This window comes from Protomyctophum parallelum, assembly GCF_964188405.1.
Source record: "Protomyctophum parallelum genome assembly, chromosome: 5".
NCBI classification, from domain to species: Eukaryota; Metazoa; Chordata; class Actinopteri; order Myctophiformes; family Myctophidae; genus Protomyctophum; species Protomyctophum parallelum.
In genome coordinates this window covers 47,498,705-47,515,752 of record NC_139702.1, presented here as the reverse complement: position 1 = coordinate 47,515,752, position 17,048 = coordinate 47,498,705, and the positions used below count along the sequence as shown (strand labels likewise).

Sequence of the window (17,048 nt, the reverse complement as noted above, 5' to 3'; positions counted from 1 at the left end):
AATTAATTAATAATCGGATCTATTGGAACACATAGATCCAATTTCCCGAAAAGTAACAGTTTTGGAAAATCACGGGTTCCACCTGGATGACAGTGAAAACTTGTTAGTTTGGTGTGTAGATATATCAGTACTGTACTTCTGTACTTTGGGACGGTTTAGTAAATTGAGCACACACACACACACACACACACACACACACACACACACACACACACACACACACACACACACACACACAGTTTTAGACACAGATTACTTAAAAAAGCCTTTAATCTACAGTAGAGGCCATTTCATCCCAGTAATGTAGTTCACCTTCAATGAGGCTGTGCTACCCCTTTTGTATTTTAATCAGCAAATTACGTGTAACCTAGTTACAGTGGTCTGCATAATCCCAATGCTTGATGTGTTTGTAAAACATCAGTCTCTCATCCCCTGTTTGTCTGTGTACATTCAGCATTTGTGTCAGCTGTGTACAAAACCAAAGTTAAACTCTGAGCAAATATTATGCATTAGTACTGACCTTTGGATTCAAACAATCAGTGCCTATTCTGGCTTAAATTGGAGCTTGAGCAGAACATCATGCACTCTTATGTAACTTCCACCTAGAGTGTGCAGTTTGGAGATCTCGCCCCAAAGATGACTCCAACACTGGCTTTGCTGTTCCTCTGCCAAGTTGCTTTATACACAACTGTAACATCTAAGAAAGGTAATGAGAAATCTCTTCGAAATGCTTAATTGTGTTTTGGAATAGAGACTGGAATCAATGCAATTAATATGAGTAGTTATTTATTTCTTCTTTTTTTTCCATTACTGTGCTCACACACACACACACACACACACACACACACACACACACACACACACACACACGCCAATAGATGGAGAACAATTTGGCTCTAGAGCCACACTGTCAAAATAATAATAATTTCTAAGAAACTATAGGTCTGTCTGTTTAAGCAGTAGCCTAATACAAAATTGGGAGAAAGAGGGTAGGCTATGTTAAATCAACACACTTTCCATTATGTCTGCAACTTCTTCTCCACAAGCGAGAGTACAAAATTGGTGCAGAATGTGGCGTCACCAAGACAAAACATTTGTGGCCTAAATGAAACATTTACAGATCGTTTGTTTTTATTTTCATTAGCAACTAACCTGGTGTTCCTATTTTGGCCACATCATAATAGGCAAATTTCCAAAATGTTTCCAAAAAAGATATAAAATTTTTTGAGAAAATGTTAAAACTTTTTTAGATCAGGAATTAGAAGGTGTTTTTAGAATCAGCAGTAGTCCTAAATGGGTTAAGTACTGAAAATAGCTGATCTACAATCTCATATACTCGTATGGCAATGCATTGTAAGTGTGCAGATCTTGTTGTTGTACAGTTAGTATAATACAGTGTATGGCTTCTTAAGTGACTAAAGGTTCTACATGTTTTTTCTGTTTCCCTCAGTGTGCGGCCGCCCGCCCATCAGTGATGGCATTGATGAGTCAACGCTAAAACGTGTGTATGAGGTGGCCGAGGAGGTGACCCTTAAGTGTGAACCGGGGTACACACCTTCCACAGCATCCCCTCGGAGGATGTCTTGCACTGCCACAGGAGAGTGGACGCCGTCAGACATAACATGTGCCCGTGAGTGACTCTTACAACCTAATTGCATGTTTTCAGCATCAAGTCAGCTATTAAACACAATTTATGTGTTGGACATAACCAGTAAGACGCCCTGAGGGCGAGGAGCGACCTCGCCCCTGCACGCATCCGCCTGGGTGACGGCAGACTGCTGGGCGAGCGCTGGCGCTTTGTCATGAGGGGGTCGGATCAATATATGGAATGAATTTTGTATTGGCCGTATATGGAGTGTGTCTTGAGTGTACAGGGTTTGATGAGGTCAGAACAACATAATTATGGAATGTCAGAACAGGTCAGCTCTACGTATATATGGAGATCTAAGGGTGGCAGCGGGGGAAGTGTCTTGAGTGTATAGGGTTTGATGAGGTCTGGCCATATATGGAATGTGAGTGTGCAGGGTTTGATGAGGTCAGATCAACATATGGAATGTCAGAACAGGTCAGCTCCATATTTGGAGATCTAAGGGTGGCAGTGGGGGCAGTGTCTTGAGTGTACAGGGTTTGAAGAGGGCCCAGGTAGGACCGGGCTTTAATTTCCGGGCCTGTTGAGAACCGGGCACGGCTGCACGAATAACTTTGGGGCAGGTCGGTCTAGAGTTTGAATGGACAGGCATCAGTCAAAAGGGAGACATCGAAGAGGAAGGACGGGTGGAGAAGGATCAACATATGGAATGTCAGGCCAGCTCCATATACTGTATCTAAGGGTTTGAGGTTGCTGGCCGGAGATGCTGGCCGGCTCCATATATGCAGATCTAGGTGATGATCCAGTCTTCTCCATGTATGGCTATCCAGGGTTTGATGCGGTCAGTGTCGTGATCTTCATAATGTATATGGAGACGGTCATATATGGAGCGTGTCACGAGGCATGACAGACTGACAGCCATATATGGTGGCCTGACGTGTCACGACTCGAGGCGTGAGGGACTGACAGCCATATATGGTGGAATGACTGACAGACTGACAGCTTAGTCATAGTCATCTGCGACGGGCTCCGTAATACGTAATTAAATATTTAAATACACAAATAATATATGAAACTCCACATTAATACAATGTGATTATAAATACACATGGTTATATAATTAAAAAAAATGTCTTCAACTGAATACTAGATGACGAATTCCCTGGTTAAGTAATCGTTAAATAAAGGTTTTATTGAGTGGACTGTTCTTTAAGCCCATACTGCACCAATGATTCGTCACGCAACTACTTGCAACCATCCCCAATGGCTGTTGCAAGGAGTTGCATTTGTGTGGTTGACCTTAAAACTGTTTTGTTGCAAGGAGTTGCGACTAGTTGCGATTATTTGCAACAAGTTGCAACTGGTGGTTTGGGCTTTAATACATTGTCGTAACCATCATCTTTCTGGTAGCCAAGGTGTGCTCAATCCCCAAGCCGCTACAGCCCTTGGCAATGGGGAGGAAAGAGGTTCCCTTTAAGACTGTGCTCAACTACACTTGTGACGACGGGTAAGCTCACTTCATGGTTCAAGCCTTTACTATATGTGAGTGGACCCCCAGGGACCCCCAGGTCTTCTTGTGGGAGTTCCATATGGGGACCTCAGTAAATGATTGAAAGTTAGGAACCCAATGGACACTGAAGACTGAATTATAACTATGGTAGTAGTATACAGAACTCTCTGAGTTATAGATTATCTGTTGAACATTGTTTGTCTATAATAGCAGGCCCTACATTTGGATGGCAGGTTTAAAGTGGCTAACCTACTTTATTGAATCAGCCAATCCAGTTAGCCTGTGACAGTGGTTTGGTTTTTATTTATTTAGACCAAAACGCATTTATTCCCTTCAGGTATGTCATGGAAGGAGCCAATGAAAGCAGTTGCCTACATGATAGTACTTGGAGTCACCCACCACCCCTTTGCAGAGGTATTGAACAAAAATACTTTGTTTTTAAATACTTTAGTTTTCAGTTACTCTTTGCCCCAGGTTTGATTATCTTCTAGTCATAAATACAATTTCAGATTGGGGTTTGAGAACAAAGTCAGTAAGAATAGGTGTGAAGCAAATTGTCAAATAATCTAAGAAAGATCCAAGAATTGTGAAAACATCTGATCTACAAGATAACAACGCCTCACATTGCGAGGCGTTGTGAGCTTGTCGATCTGCTATTATAACAATATTTATATGTGGAACCGAGTCAAACAAAATTGAATGCCTCAGTTCCAAGTGCTTGTCAGGGTGTGATGGGGTCCCCAGTTTAAATACTGTATGTACATTTTGGGGGTCACAGCCTGAAAAGGTTGAGAATGACAATAGAGCATGACTTCCCCTGGGGGGATACAGTATAAATACAAGCATGATATATTTTGTTTAAATATTGTAGAAATAACATGTTGCTTTATTCCTGCATCAGGATAGGTTCCCCAGTTTAAATTCAGATTAACCTGTTGTTCCCCCATGCAGCTGTGAACTGTCCTCTGCCTAAACCACCAAGAGATGGCAGAATCATCCATGACAAGAGAGTTGTTGGAACCAACACCATCTATGGGCAAGGCTGGACATATGAGTGCAACTCACCCAAAGCACCAAGCTTCGAGAGGGGTTTCTGCATGGCTGATGGAAATGCCACTGAGCCACCAGTATGTCGTGGTAGGTAGCCAATATAAAAACATTTCTGTCATTCGTTATTTTTCACTTGTTGATACATTCCTAAGAGTGGCATTCAGAAATGCCTCAAGCCCTCAACTCAATTTCCCCACACAGATGTGAGCTGCTCAATCCCCAGAGCCATGCCAAATGGCTTTATCACCTTCGCTGTGATGCGGGAACATGGCTATAAGGAGAAGGTCAAGTTCGCCTGCAATGAGCACTATGTTCTGGAAGGAGATGCTGAGATACAGTGCCAGAACTCAGGGAACTGGTCCAACCAACCAATTTGTAGGGGTGAGTCGAGGGACAATCAGCAATCACATTACACTATAGTGCCCATACAAAGCCAAATGTGCAATAACTACAAAAATAAAGTAACCGATAAATGGGTTTAAAAATGTTTCAACTGTTCAGCCTGCGGCCAATGAGGAATCGACAAAAGTGATATTATGTAATTGTTCTTGAGGTAATTGCTTATCCGTCAAAATCACGAGGGCTCATTTGGACCTTATCTGCCTTGGGCAATTTGTATTGCAAAGGCAGATAAGTCTGGTTACGCGAGGCTACATTTGACCCGTGGGATACACAAATAAGTTGGTGTGTCCAAAAACGTAGTTACTGCACTTTGGCTTTGTAGGGCAGTATAATAATCAAAGCTTTTAACCAAATAAATTAGGCTTATATGATTTACAGTGAGATGTAGTTTTGCAAGGTAATATTGTGACAATATAAACGCAAATAACAAGTTTAGCAGCTATTATTGCTATTATTACTTATTTGGTGTAGCAGAAAGAGAGTGCTTTGTTATGATAACTAAGCAAGTTAAATCTCAAACTGAATTACGCATATATTCAACTTGGGGGAACTTGAGGAAGTTGATGTAGTCAAGTTATGTTTGTCTTATACTCTATAGTGGCTGAATTCATGAAAAAAAGAAAAGAAAATCTCATCTCAGCCATTTCCCCCACAGCCCCCTGTGCAGTCGGTATTAAAAGAGGACGCATCTTCTACAATGGCAAGAAGCTCTGGATTGCGGATCTGAAACCAAACCGAGTCCTTCATAAGGAGCCTGTTGTCTTCTACTGTCTGAACAGAAGCGAGAAATGCGGCTACCCCGTGGCCAGCGTCTGCAACGATGGAACGCTCCCCATCCCAGAGTGCTTTGAAGGTGAGCCTCTGTTCACATCATCCAAAGTAACCCCTTTGTAGTCCCACAGGGGGTGATTTGGATTGCAGGATTTATGGTAGTAAACATTTTGAAATAATATGTGGTGGACTGGACAATTCCCCCCAAATACTCAGCACTGATGTTTGGTTTAGAGATGTCCTTTGAGAAACCTCACACTGACTACTGCCACCGTATTATTAGGCTATACACGTCAAGATGTTTCTTAATGCATTTGTTTCCTTCCAGAACCAGGCAAGACGGTGTATAACCTAAGGGCGAAAACGCTTCCATCAGAGATCAGAATGTGTGCCGCACCTCCTGAAGGCCCCACTAGCGCAGTAGCACCTGCATAATGTCACATATTAACGTTTCGCAGCCGAAGTAGTAGGTAGACTGGAACATGAATACTGCCTTAATAAAACCAACATAAAAACAAAACAAGATGTGTCTCATTAAAAAAGGGTGTTAACATAACGTTTGATGTAGGTGGTATACAATTTGCATAGAGTGATATCTAAAATAACTTTATTTCATCATGTTGACATACTAACCTTATGAGTGTGTGTGTGTGTGTGTGTGTGTGTGTGTGTGTGTGTGTGTGTGTGTGTGTGTGTGTGTGTGTGTGTGTGTGTGTGTGCGTGCGTGCGTGCGTGCGTGCGTGCGTGCGTGCGTGCGTGAGCATGAGTGTGAGAGAGTTATAGACCTGTAAGGGTCAATTTGAGAACCACTGATTTAAAGCAGAAATAACATGCATTTTAAAACTGTGTGTCTATGTTCCTCAAACTTATTTCTAATGGTTTGAGCCTAAATCACCACTCTGATATAACCAGTCATTTCTTTTGGACTTTGAAGCAGTTTTAGCTGCAGTACCACAATGTCCTGAGGTAGTGGGGGAGCTGATATGAAAATTATTTAATATTTGAGTCATTATAATATTGATGCTAGGTAAAACCAGGCTTGTTTTAATTCCATGCCAGTAGGGTGACACTGATGGCATCATGCATACGACCAAATCAGTTGAGCTGTTCCTGAGAGCAATTTCCATATGATGTGAAAGCCTGATTGTTCAAAATTGTGTATTTGTGGGCATAGAAAACACATGGGGAGCCCAAAAAACACCAACATTGTTGGAAAAGTTTGATTTTATGTTGTAGGTCCTTTAAAAGAGGATGTAGTTCTTCCTCAACAGAGCAATGCTGTTCAACTTGTGAGTTCTGAAGAAGTGTGTTTAGCAGATGTCAGCCCCCTGTCCCCCTTTATTTTGTAACAATTATTGCAGCAAGGGGAAGTTCACTGTTAAACTTTCACTTCCAGTAAATGGTACCATGGTTGCGGACTGCTGGTAAACAGAGAAGTACAAATCAATAGACTGTTACTTGAGCCTACACTTAACGGTTTAATCCAACAGAAACACAAACATCAGGGACAGGGGCAGACAAATAACAAAGGAAGTGAAGCTGAACAGAACTTTTCTGAGCCCCTGATGATGGGACACACGACTGCTTTGCTTCTCTTGTGCCCATTTGCCTTCTTCACTGCTGTGACATCCAAGGGTAATATTATCATTACTGGTATTCGTTGACAAAAAGCAAAGCCTTATGGCAGTTCAACAGATTACATTTGCTTTGCTTTATTGCATTATTGCCTAAGAACTAATTCATGGTCAAAGAGTATTTTAATGTACTATGTTTTTATTATTTTATTATTTTACATCATTATACAGTATCCATAAGCTCTACTATGCATTTTAATTTGATTGAATCCAGTTATCAAGAGAGAGAGAGATCAGAGATTATAGAGACAGAGATATTATTATTTCATAGGAAATAATATATCTAACTAGAAAAGCATGCTCCTCTGAGCACACATCTCCACCAGGCCTGGTTGCCTACCCAAAATCATTCGATGCACGGTCCATATGAGTGTAAGTACATTAGGCCTTATTGTGTGTCTTGGCAGATTGCGGTAGGCCAGTCCTGCCAGACAATGCTATTGCAGAAGGGCTCCAGAGAATCTCCAACCCAGGTGTTGTGATAACCCTGTCCTGTAAACCAGGTTACAGCATCTCCACAAGTTCTCTAACTATTGTTTGTGCCAACACCGGACTATGGACCAAAACTGACCTCAAGTGCGACCGTAGGTCTTCATTTGTTTCCAATAAACCCAAATGATATTGACACTTCATTGGTGGTACAGTTATCATAGCATAATTTGGAGTTACTTACCCTAGTTAAAGGTTTTCACTGCATGAACCATAGCTAGCATCCTGACTCTGGGCATGTCAATGTCATAATGGGCTAACATTTGGCAAGGAATGGGTGGACATTTGTAACAAGTTGTGACCTTGTAGATTAGCTATTTTTGGAGAAGAGATTTGTTGTAGAGGGAAAAAGAGCAGAGGGCAATAGACTCTTATCTATTGTCAATCTATATCTAAATAAAAATATCAATATAATAATAGTCTATATACAGTATATCATAGAACTATGGTATTTTATGTTGCTAAATGTACATGGACTGCATAGTAAACATGTCTTAAATGTCTCTCCTACAGCAGTCAGATGCCCCTATCCACACACAATGTATAATGGAGAGGTTCAGCTTGAAAGTTTCCATCAAACTGAGTATAAGAATATAATCAGCTACACTTGCAATGAGGGGTAAGGAAAGAAGGACAGCTTTAACTCAATCACTGTATGGAATTTCCCAGAGTTAGAGCAAAATATGATCTGCGTGGATGGAGCTACGGTATATGTTTTTATGCTGGGAACATCATTTGTCTATCTTATTTTGTTTAACAGATTACAGTAGAATACATGCGAATATTGAATTGGCTTTAATACCCAAGACCTGTCCATACAGGTACATCTTGCATGGTCACAACAGTTCTGAGTGCCAAGAAGATGGATCATGGAGCACCCCGACACCCCAATGCAAGCGTGTGTATACTCGTATACTGTATGGCACTTTACACTCCAAAGAATGAGTTGACCTTTATTTGTAATTTTTTTAAACTGCTTCACACATTCATCTTAAATGTATTCTTGCATTTTAATTGTCAAGTTATTATTTGTTCAGACGAGTATATATTTTTATTTATTAAACAACAAATTGAAGGAGAAATTGTCTCTAATAATATATAATGCACACTAGATTGTAGTGTCACAGCCGGAACCGGGTACTAAAATAAACATGGGATCTAGGGATGGTGACAGACTGTGCCTGAACCTGTAGTTACACAGCATGTCTGCAGGCCTGAGTGAGTACATCCAAAATAAGCTAAAATATTTCGTTCTCCAACTTGTTTCTCTCAGCTGTGATGTGTGGTCTTGCTCCGATCCCAGAGTTCGGGATAATAGTCTATGATAAGTATGTCAGAGGGAATACCATAGAGTTTGGTCTCGGTGGGACCTACAAGTGCCTGCCTCCATTTGTAGTCACAGGCAACGCAAGAGGACAGTGTACTGCGTCTGGCAGCTGGACCAAGCCCCCTGAATGTCGACGTAAGTAGTAAAAATGGTTGTATATGAGCTAAAATCATTCTATTGAAGCCCCAGTACTGTGCAAAAAGTTTGCCATTATACAAAGAAACCAAGACTATTCAATCATACTGGTTGTCTATCATTCTGGTATGTTGTAAGCATACTTTTGTCATTACTGTGGATATGCTCACAGAAGACATACAAGCCACTGTATTGTATACATTGACAACAATAAATAAAAGTTTGTAAACTTTATTTTGGTTGATTATTTACCAATTAAGTACATAATTTATGCTGACCCCTCCCCGAAAAAGGCCTTACTGTCCTGACCCCTTATCCATAATTGATACATTATGGAGTGTGGATTGGACTGTTATTTGTCTCAACTGCTCAATAACAATTGGTATTGTATTTTATATCATTGAAAAGCCTTAGTAATCACCATAACAGCGAGATTTCATGTTTTCCTGCATCAACTGATTGTTAACGCATCTCTCTCTCTCTGCATGCATGTGTGTGTGTGTGTGTGTGTGTGTGTGTGTGTGTGTGCGCGCGCACGCGCATGCGTGCGTGCGTGCGCGTGTGTGTGTATAATGTATATTCATAACATGTTTCCTTACAGTGGTAACCTGCCCCCCACCGCAGCCAATTAAAAATGGCTACATGTCCAGCAGTGTTCAGAGAGAGTATGACTACAAGGAATCAATCAAATATGGGTGCAACGGAGACTACAGAATTGATGGGCTTATGGAGAGCACATGTCAGGAGACAGGGGAGTGGTCCCAACTACCTTCTTGCAAGGGTAGGAACCGGGCTGTCGTGGGCATGTAGCAATGTAGCATGTCTGATTCATAGTTAGTTGTCTAGTAGCCCCATACCTCAGTCCCTATACGCTCATTCTGCAGCTCCAGAATGCACGTAGGGACTGAGGTCACATAGGTGATAGTTGCAGTCTATAGTTGTCACAATAAGTTAGTACTTTTTTGTCAAGTTCAACTAAAAGACATGTAGGACTTCATTAAGTATTAGCATAGCTGGATATGAAGGATTACAGAGACACCCACATCTTACATCTAGGTACTGTATTTGTTCAATGTGGCACTAAAGAATGCATTTATCCATGTCATAGCCCAGGACAGCACCACAGTTACTAAAGCAGGTAACTACTTTGTAGTGTTACTGTCGGGCAGAAACCTTGTATCCCCATATCTTCATCTTTGATGTTTTGTGTGTGTGTGTGTGTGTGTGTGTGTGTGTGTGTGTGTGTGTGTGTGTGCGCGCGCGCATGTGCGTGCGTGTGTGCGTGCGTGTGCGTTGCAAATTGTCTGTATCACATATAATAACGTCTGTAATGTGACTTATGTAACTCCCCTGTCCATTTCTTCCGCTCTACAGACCCTTGCACTCTTGGTCTGCAAAGAGGAAGGATATTATATGAAGGGGAAAAACGCTGGATTGAAGATCTGACGCCTAAGAGAGTCTTCCACCAAGAGATTATCTCAGTCTATTGTATGAACAAGGAAAGGGCATGTGGCTATGCAGTGTCTACTCAGTGCATTGATGGGCAACTCCTATTGCCAGAATGCTTTGAAGGTAAGACTTATGTCCATCAGAGAAAAGTAAAAGAGATCATTAAAAGACAACTTCACCTATTTTCAACCTTTCTTCATATAATTGGTCCTCGCTGTTTCATAGGGCTGTGGACACTTCAAAGACCTTCCTACCAGTTACATCATAATTAGACAGGTTTCTTTTTTCCAAACAAGATTAGATTTTTTTAACGTGAGAACAATGCATGGGTTCTCTTAGCTTGGATTCCAACTTTCTCAACTGTATAGTCCTTCTCACAGACAGGGGTAGACAAGAATGGTACCATATATTATAATGAGGCAAATGAGCATTAGCAAAGACTAACTATGAAAACCTTGATTTAGGGGCGACAGTTGCTCAGGGGTAGAGTTGCCAGTTGGGAACTAGAAGGTTCCCAGTTCGATCTGCATTTATTCGATCTGCATCTGACCTCAAACCCTTAGATCTCCATATATGGAGCTGACCTGTTCTGACCTTCCATATGTTGATCCTTCCCTACCCGTCCTTCCTGTTCTGACATTCCATATGTTGATCTGACCTCATCAAACCCTGTAAACTCAAGACACGCTCCATATATGGCCAGTACAGAATTCATGCATATGTTGATCTGACCCCCCATGCCAAAGCGCCAGCGCTCACCCAGCAGTCTGCCGTCACCCAGGCGGATGTGTGCATACGATCTCACCCTTTAGGGCGAGTTCCCCTCAGGGCGTCTTACTGGTTATATGAAGATAGGATGAAAATGGGTCCTCCTTTAAGGCGTTTTCACATCAAACCAGAGGTATTATTTTCAATTATTCGGATAACCAAAGATTTCCAAAAAATAGAATTTATATGATGTAGCCTACTCTATGACTGCAAATTTAGGCAGGGTTTCAGCCCAAGACACAAAAGTTAAATATAATTATGTTAAAAGTCTTAAAACATAGCTGAACTAAAACATTTGTCATGGTATTTATTTGACCTACTGTCATTGTGCACACAACATTTTTACAATTATTTTTAATCCATGGAATCCATTTTTAACTGGAAGCCTATAAACCGAAAAATAGCAGATCTATACACTATGTCTCGGCTATGTTACGGTGCACCACAACAGCGCTTAACTAGTGTAAATCAGGCATAACCAAACTCTATTTCTTTTTTTTTTTAAATTTTTATCCCACGATTTTGTAACCCGGTTTTCTTTTCACCCAGTGCCAATTATCTAATGTAATCCTGGGCACTACACTCCCTCTGCCAACCTGGGGGGGCAGCGGACTGACCTCATGCCTCCTTCTATGCATGAGGAGTCCAAGCTGCTTCTTTTCACCTGACAGAGGGGAATTTCCCCGGCCGGACGTAGCGCGTGGAAGGGACACATTATTCCGACCAGTTAATTTCCCCTCCATCAGGCGCCCCGGCTGGCCAGGGGGGAGGTAGTTTTAGAGACCAGGATTACGGCATGTTTTTGTGAGGGTATCTACCCTAGGGGACACGGGGAGAACATGCAAACTCCACACAGAAAGGCCCTATCACCAACCCCCGCCTCGGGTATGGGCACTGATGACGCGGAGGAGGTGCCCACAGTGCCCACAGCGTCCCCAGCGGGAATCGAACCCAGGACCTTCTAGCTGTGAGGCGACAGCACTACCAACTGTGCCACCGTGCCCCAGACTCTATTTCTAAATTATCTCTAACTTCTAAATGTCTATAGAAGACATTTGATCCTCACAAGTATCACAAGTATATTAATACAAACACAACCCTCGTCTTATATATGGCTCGCCTTGCCACAGCAGATTTGGTGTGCAATCTAATTCTTTTTAACCTTTTATCCACAAAAAGGAAGCTATTTTACATCACAAATTCTTGCAAAATGAAGTTTTGCAGTATTGCAGTGAAGACAATTTTTGCAATCTGAGAAACAGAAAGCAAAGCAGAATGATATTCCACTTCCTTATTCAAGAACTGAAACTATGTACAGTGATTGGTTCAAAACATGTTTCGTTGTGGAATTTGAATATTGTGAAAGAGCTTTGCAAAATCACTTCAGGTTCTCATAGTTTACACCTACTGTATACTTGAGTTTATGAGTAATTGAGCACATTAACCTAAAAGGTTTACAAATGTTTGCTCCAAATATCGAAGAAAAACTACATTTGATTTACTGTGTACAAACACTAGCATTTCCCATGCAGCTTTCTTGACTGGATTACTCATATATGTCACGATCTGGTGGTGGTGGTGAGGACCCAAATGCAGGACAGCCAGGCAGGAGTAGTGATCAAAACCCATGGTATTTTATTTAACAGGTGAACAGAACAGAAATCACAAATGCAGAGTGACACTAAACAATGAACCGACAAGGACTGACTGGGGAACAAGACTAATATACACTGTACAGGAGGGCTGATTACATATGAGAAACACATGGGGAAGACATGAACATATAACCAAAACAACTAGAACAAGAACATAGACAATGCAACAGCTAGATAAACAGAACATAGAATAAAAACAAGTAGAACATAACATAGAAAAACTAGAAAAAGTGCCCTTCCGGGCACAGGTCTCCACCAGGTTATCCACAGATCCGTGCAGTTAGAGGTAAAAACACTTTTCGGCCAGTTATAGCGCCACCTTGAGGCTGAGTTGAAATTGTTCATGTGGCATTTCGTCCTCGGCCTAGTGGGAATGTGGGTGCACAATTTCACGGAAATCACGCGATGTGTTCATGATTTGCAGCATTTTGTTTGAAACTGAGCACTCCTGTGAACTTTGGAAGCCAATCTTAACCAATCAGGATGGAGTCTGATAAATCTGAAAGACCCGTTTCGTTGAATGGCTCTAGAGAGACTGTGTACCAATTTGCGTGATGTTTGGACAAAATCTGTAGGTGTACTGTGCAAAAACTTGTTTTGCACAAAGCGGCCTCCTGGTGGCGCTATAACAGGCCGTTCTGGAAAGTTTGGGGCAGAGGTTCATGGTTGGCATCCAGGGAGTGTGTGTGCAAAATATGGCATCGACCGGGTTAACGGTGGCCGAGATTAGCTGTTCACGGACACACGGACGGACACACGGACGGACGGACGGACGGACGGACACGCGGACGGACGGAGTGCAAAACATACTCTCCCCACATGCCTTCGGCCTGGTGGAGACAACAACATCTAGATGAGCAAAGTCTGAGACCGTGACAATATACAAATCAGACATACAGAATAGACCTTTGACTTCTGACAATGAGGAAGTTGAATATATTTCACCCATTAATTGATGTGCTTGTCTACATAGCCTACTGACGTCATAACTAACATGCGGTGTGTGTGTGTGTGTGTGTGCGCGCGCACGTGTGTGTGTGTGTGTGTGTGTGTCCTCTAGAGCCTGGAGCTTTGGCTTATACGTTGCATGCCAGCTCTCTGCCATCAGAGATACAACAGTGCTAAGCAGGATGGTACCTGGTTGTGAAACACAATTAAGGCTGTTAACTACATAAGCTTTGTCTTATTCTTTGTCCTGTGTCATGTGTCAAGCTCACAATGTGTCATATAGCCAGGCAAACTTATTTTTGATTATTTTGAAAAAGTTAGAGAATGTTTAGCCTATAGCCCAAAATTAAAAAAAGTAAAGTTCAATATAACAGATGACATTTTCCTTTTGTTATGTGTGTTTTCTTGTGTGTGTCATTATCATAGGCTACTCAAATAATATTCAAAGCGTCAGCATCAGATTGAGACAAGAATCCTCTTACGTTTGATATGTTTTTTCATTATAAAAAGCTGTAATGATGTTATGGTTTTCAAAGTTTTTGGTCTGAATCCATGGTCACACCCAGATTTTGACCTACTGATTTGCATGCAAATATTAGCAGGGGTAGGATATGAGGAAGAAGGTATAGTGCTCATCCTGATTGAAACAGTTGCAGTTAAACCCTATATTTATACTTTTAATGTGATACATCATTTATATATCTCATCTGGATTAGAAAGAACATCTTAATGCAAAGTATAATTAAAGTAATAAATGAACAAAGTAATTGAAAAAACACATGCAGGCAATTCACATTAGAAGGACAATCAGTCACCAGAAACAAGGACAGGTGTTTTTGATGAATCTAACATGGTTAAAATGGAGTTACAATGGGTTTGTATCTAGGTGGAGTGTCTGATAAAATGAATAACAATTAGGCTTTCTAAATACTGATTCTAGCAACTTAAAAACTGTCCGGTGTTCACAAAAGAGCTTGAGAGCTATTGACCATTTAAAACATGGTCAATACAAATCAAACCAAAACTAATTCCACCTATAATGATTGTATACTGTACAAAGTAGGCCACTGATATATAATTTGTAACTTTTATACATATACGGTAGCATAGATATTGTATACAGTATACTATAGCAAATATATTTACACCTGTAAGCTTTCTGGAGTTTCTTGTATATTAGACTTTTACCAGTGTAACACTTTCAGTGACCATTTGTTATCGTTATTGTGACAGCAGAATGTTCAATCCCTATACATTTCTAATCACATATGAGAGATTGTTTTCACCTCAAAGAATTGGGCGGAAATCCAGTTCCAGTCTACTTTAATTAAATCATTTTAAACCATAAACATCTGAGAGATTTGTTCTATCAGAAGCTATTTGTACTTTTACTTTTGATATCCAAGTATACAATTTAACATCAAATAGGCTACTTGTGATACATACAGTAAGTACATTTATTGGGAGCTACTTGACATGAATATTGGCTAAGGTACCGGATTCACTTTCAAGTAAGATAGCTTTACCTTCATGATTTTTTGTCTTTTTTCTCAGTGGTATCCGGTTTTCTCAGTGGTATCAGCAAATGTTTTCTGTTGCCTCCACAAATCATAGATATAAACTCTCAATGTCTGGCCAGTGCCACACTGTATGTCTGGCCTGCACTTTCTTTCGGGTAATTGTACAGTATAAACAGAGATGTCAAGTCATATGAAAAAGTGCTTTGCTACATTAGTTCAACGGTCAGCATTGCCAAATAATTGCATTCATGTTAAAACACTATATATTCAATTATTTCAAGCTTTCTCAATTTCCAGTTTACCAGGGCAGTCACAGAACAAATAAAAGGAAGTCAGCAGGCTGTATTCAGGGTCAAGCTTTATCTAGTTTGTGGTTTACTTTGGTTCTGTCTGTAAGATGGTAAATAGTTTGTACGCTGACTGAAAATAATGGAGAACCTATAGAAATAATTATGTACTCCAGGGATAATTTCTTCAAAACATGGTTATAATATTATATACCTTAAAACACCCAGCCGACAATCTGAGTTTCAATCACTTAAACTACATTTTGCTGACCGGGGTTCCCCAGGGGTCTGTACTTGGTCCCCTCCTTTTTCCCTCTACACAAAATCTCTTTGCGGAAAGGAGACAATCAACAATCTCCTGATTCATTGCAGCGCATCATGAACTTGTAGATCTGCTTTTTTCTTCAGATGTTTGGAATAGGGATGCTAGGAGCAGCACAACTTGGCTGTGTTGGTCGCGGAGTGGATGGCAGATAATCAGATACTGGACACAAAACAACCCTCTGTAATATAAATGTATTCCAAGGCAGCACGCGTTGCTCTTCCATAAGGCAAGATCCAGGGCATAATGGATTATGGATAATAGATCTCTTAAAGGCATTATAGCACCTGGCACACTGATTGGTTTAAGTTGCGTAACGCCCAAACCACACCTATGCATAATGTAATGGATAGCGGAGGTGTTTTAAGGATTTAGTTGGTGGCACAAGATAGCATTTCTTACGGGGGAACGCCTCTTACACAATACTAATTCCCCAAATTGATGAAATAGGGCTCCTGGCGTGAGATGGAGCCCCTAATGTGCAGATTAACCTGACGGAGAGAAGGATATATCATCCCGAAGCGAATGAAGAGAAGTGTACAGAAAAGATGGAACCTACAGAACATTGAAAAATGTTCCTTCATATCCAAACAAAACTAAGTGCCAGACTGACCCAGAGACATTGAGACAAAGTCAAAGTGTGCCCTCCGGTGGACGTCGTAGCAACTACAGCTGCTGGAGTGACTGTGGTCTCTGGAGCGGTTGTGCTTGTGTCTGTGCTTCTCGCCTGCGCCACACACGTCCCCACATTTCCTGCTCCGTCAACTACCACCAGCTCTACATCCCGTGAACAGCAGGAGGCGCTGTAGGTGGCGAGTGTAATGTTCTCCCCCTCAGCTCCCACGACCGTGCTAGTGTTGAGGGTTCCGTTCCCTTTACGGACAGTGAGGCTTTCAACGCCTGTACCGTTGACGCCATCTGTGATGTTCGCAGAGAATTCCCACTGGGAGGTACTACAGAGGGAGGGACAGGCGGCAGACACACTGGCCTGTGTGCACACTGGGCGGGTCACATCTGTCACCTGGAGAGAGAGCATGGGGGAGTGCCAGGTGGGCATACAGAAATTATTTGAAATAAATGGAATTCAGAATGAATTGCAAGTTACATGCCTTGACAGATCTGGTGTTAAATCATTTCATTGCCCTGCCTCAGCAGCAACTAGCAGGACCACCCACCCTACCCCGCAAGCCAGC

The 17,048-nt window shown here is 41.5% G+C and overlaps 3 protein-coding genes across 4 annotated transcripts in view; 2 read left to right on the top strand and 1 right to left on the bottom strand.

The window, feature by feature from the left end:
* Nucleotides 1–593: 593 nt before the first annotated feature.
* Nucleotides 594–5,775, top strand: LOC310859100 (beta-2-glycoprotein 1-like). The gene is made up of 8 exons (XM_083765479.1): nucleotides 594–706; nucleotides 1,451–1,630; nucleotides 2,999–3,095; nucleotides 3,436–3,512; nucleotides 4,050–4,235; nucleotides 4,350–4,529; nucleotides 5,206–5,403; nucleotides 5,650–5,775. Exons 1-8 carry the CDS (start codon nucleotides 637–639, stop codon nucleotides 5,754–5,756), a joined length of 1,095 nt encoding a protein of 364 aa, XP_083621605.1. The 5' UTR covers nucleotides 594–636; the 3' UTR covers nucleotides 5,757–5,775.
* A 964-nt stretch (nucleotides 5,776–6,739) lies between these two features.
* On the top strand, nucleotides 6,740–14,187 carry LOC310858888 (beta-2-glycoprotein 1-like). The gene is made up of 8 exons (XM_083765185.1): nucleotides 6,740–6,956; nucleotides 7,363–7,539; nucleotides 7,958–8,063; nucleotides 8,266–8,342; nucleotides 8,718–8,906; nucleotides 9,508–9,687; nucleotides 10,281–10,478; nucleotides 13,839–14,187. The coding sequence occupies exons 1-8, from the start codon at nucleotides 6,887–6,889 to the stop codon at nucleotides 13,901–13,903; spliced, it is 1,062 nt and encodes a 353-aa protein (XP_083621311.1). The 5' UTR covers nucleotides 6,740–6,886; the 3' UTR covers nucleotides 13,904–14,187.
* Nucleotides 14,188–14,668: 481 nt separating this feature from the next.
* LOC310858862 (von Willebrand factor A domain-containing protein 7-like) overlaps nucleotides 14,669–17,048 on the bottom strand; it is a 43,699-nt gene continuing 41,319 nt past the window's right edge. For both annotated transcript variants that reach the window (XM_083765155.1, XM_083765156.1), the window contains exon 18: nucleotides 14,669–16,876. In XM_083765155.1, coding sequence (XP_083621281.1) covers nucleotides 16,436–16,876 — 441 coding nt within the window. In that variant the 3' untranslated portion in view covers nucleotides 14,669–16,435. The remainder of the gene's footprint in view (nucleotides 16,877–17,048) is intronic.

Bases quoted from the DNA above. Each gene is read 5' to 3' on its own strand.
- LOC310859100 (XM_083765479.1), top strand. From the start codon at position 637: ATGACTCCAACACTGGCTTTGCTGTTCCTCTGCCAAGTTGCTTTATAC. The intron at 3,096-3,435 runs GTAAGCTCACTT...TATTCCCTTCAG, and splicing joins AACTACACTTGTGACGACGG to GTATGTCATGGAAGGAGCCA. The intron at 5,404-5,649 runs GTGAGCCTCTGT...GTTTCCTTCCAG, and splicing joins CATCCCAGAGTGCTTTGAAG to AACCAGGCAAGACGGTGTAT.
- LOC310858888 (XM_083765185.1), top strand. From the start codon at position 6,887: ATGATGGGACACACGACTGCTTTGCTTCTCTTGTGCCCATTTGCCTTC. The intron at 6,957-7,362 runs GTAATATTATCA...GTGTCTTGGCAG, and splicing joins CACTGCTGTGACATCCAAGG to ATTGCGGTAGGCCAGTCCTG. The intron at 7,540-7,957 runs GTAGGTCTTCAT...TCTCTCCTACAG, and splicing joins AACTGACCTCAAGTGCGACC to CAGTCAGATGCCCCTATCCA.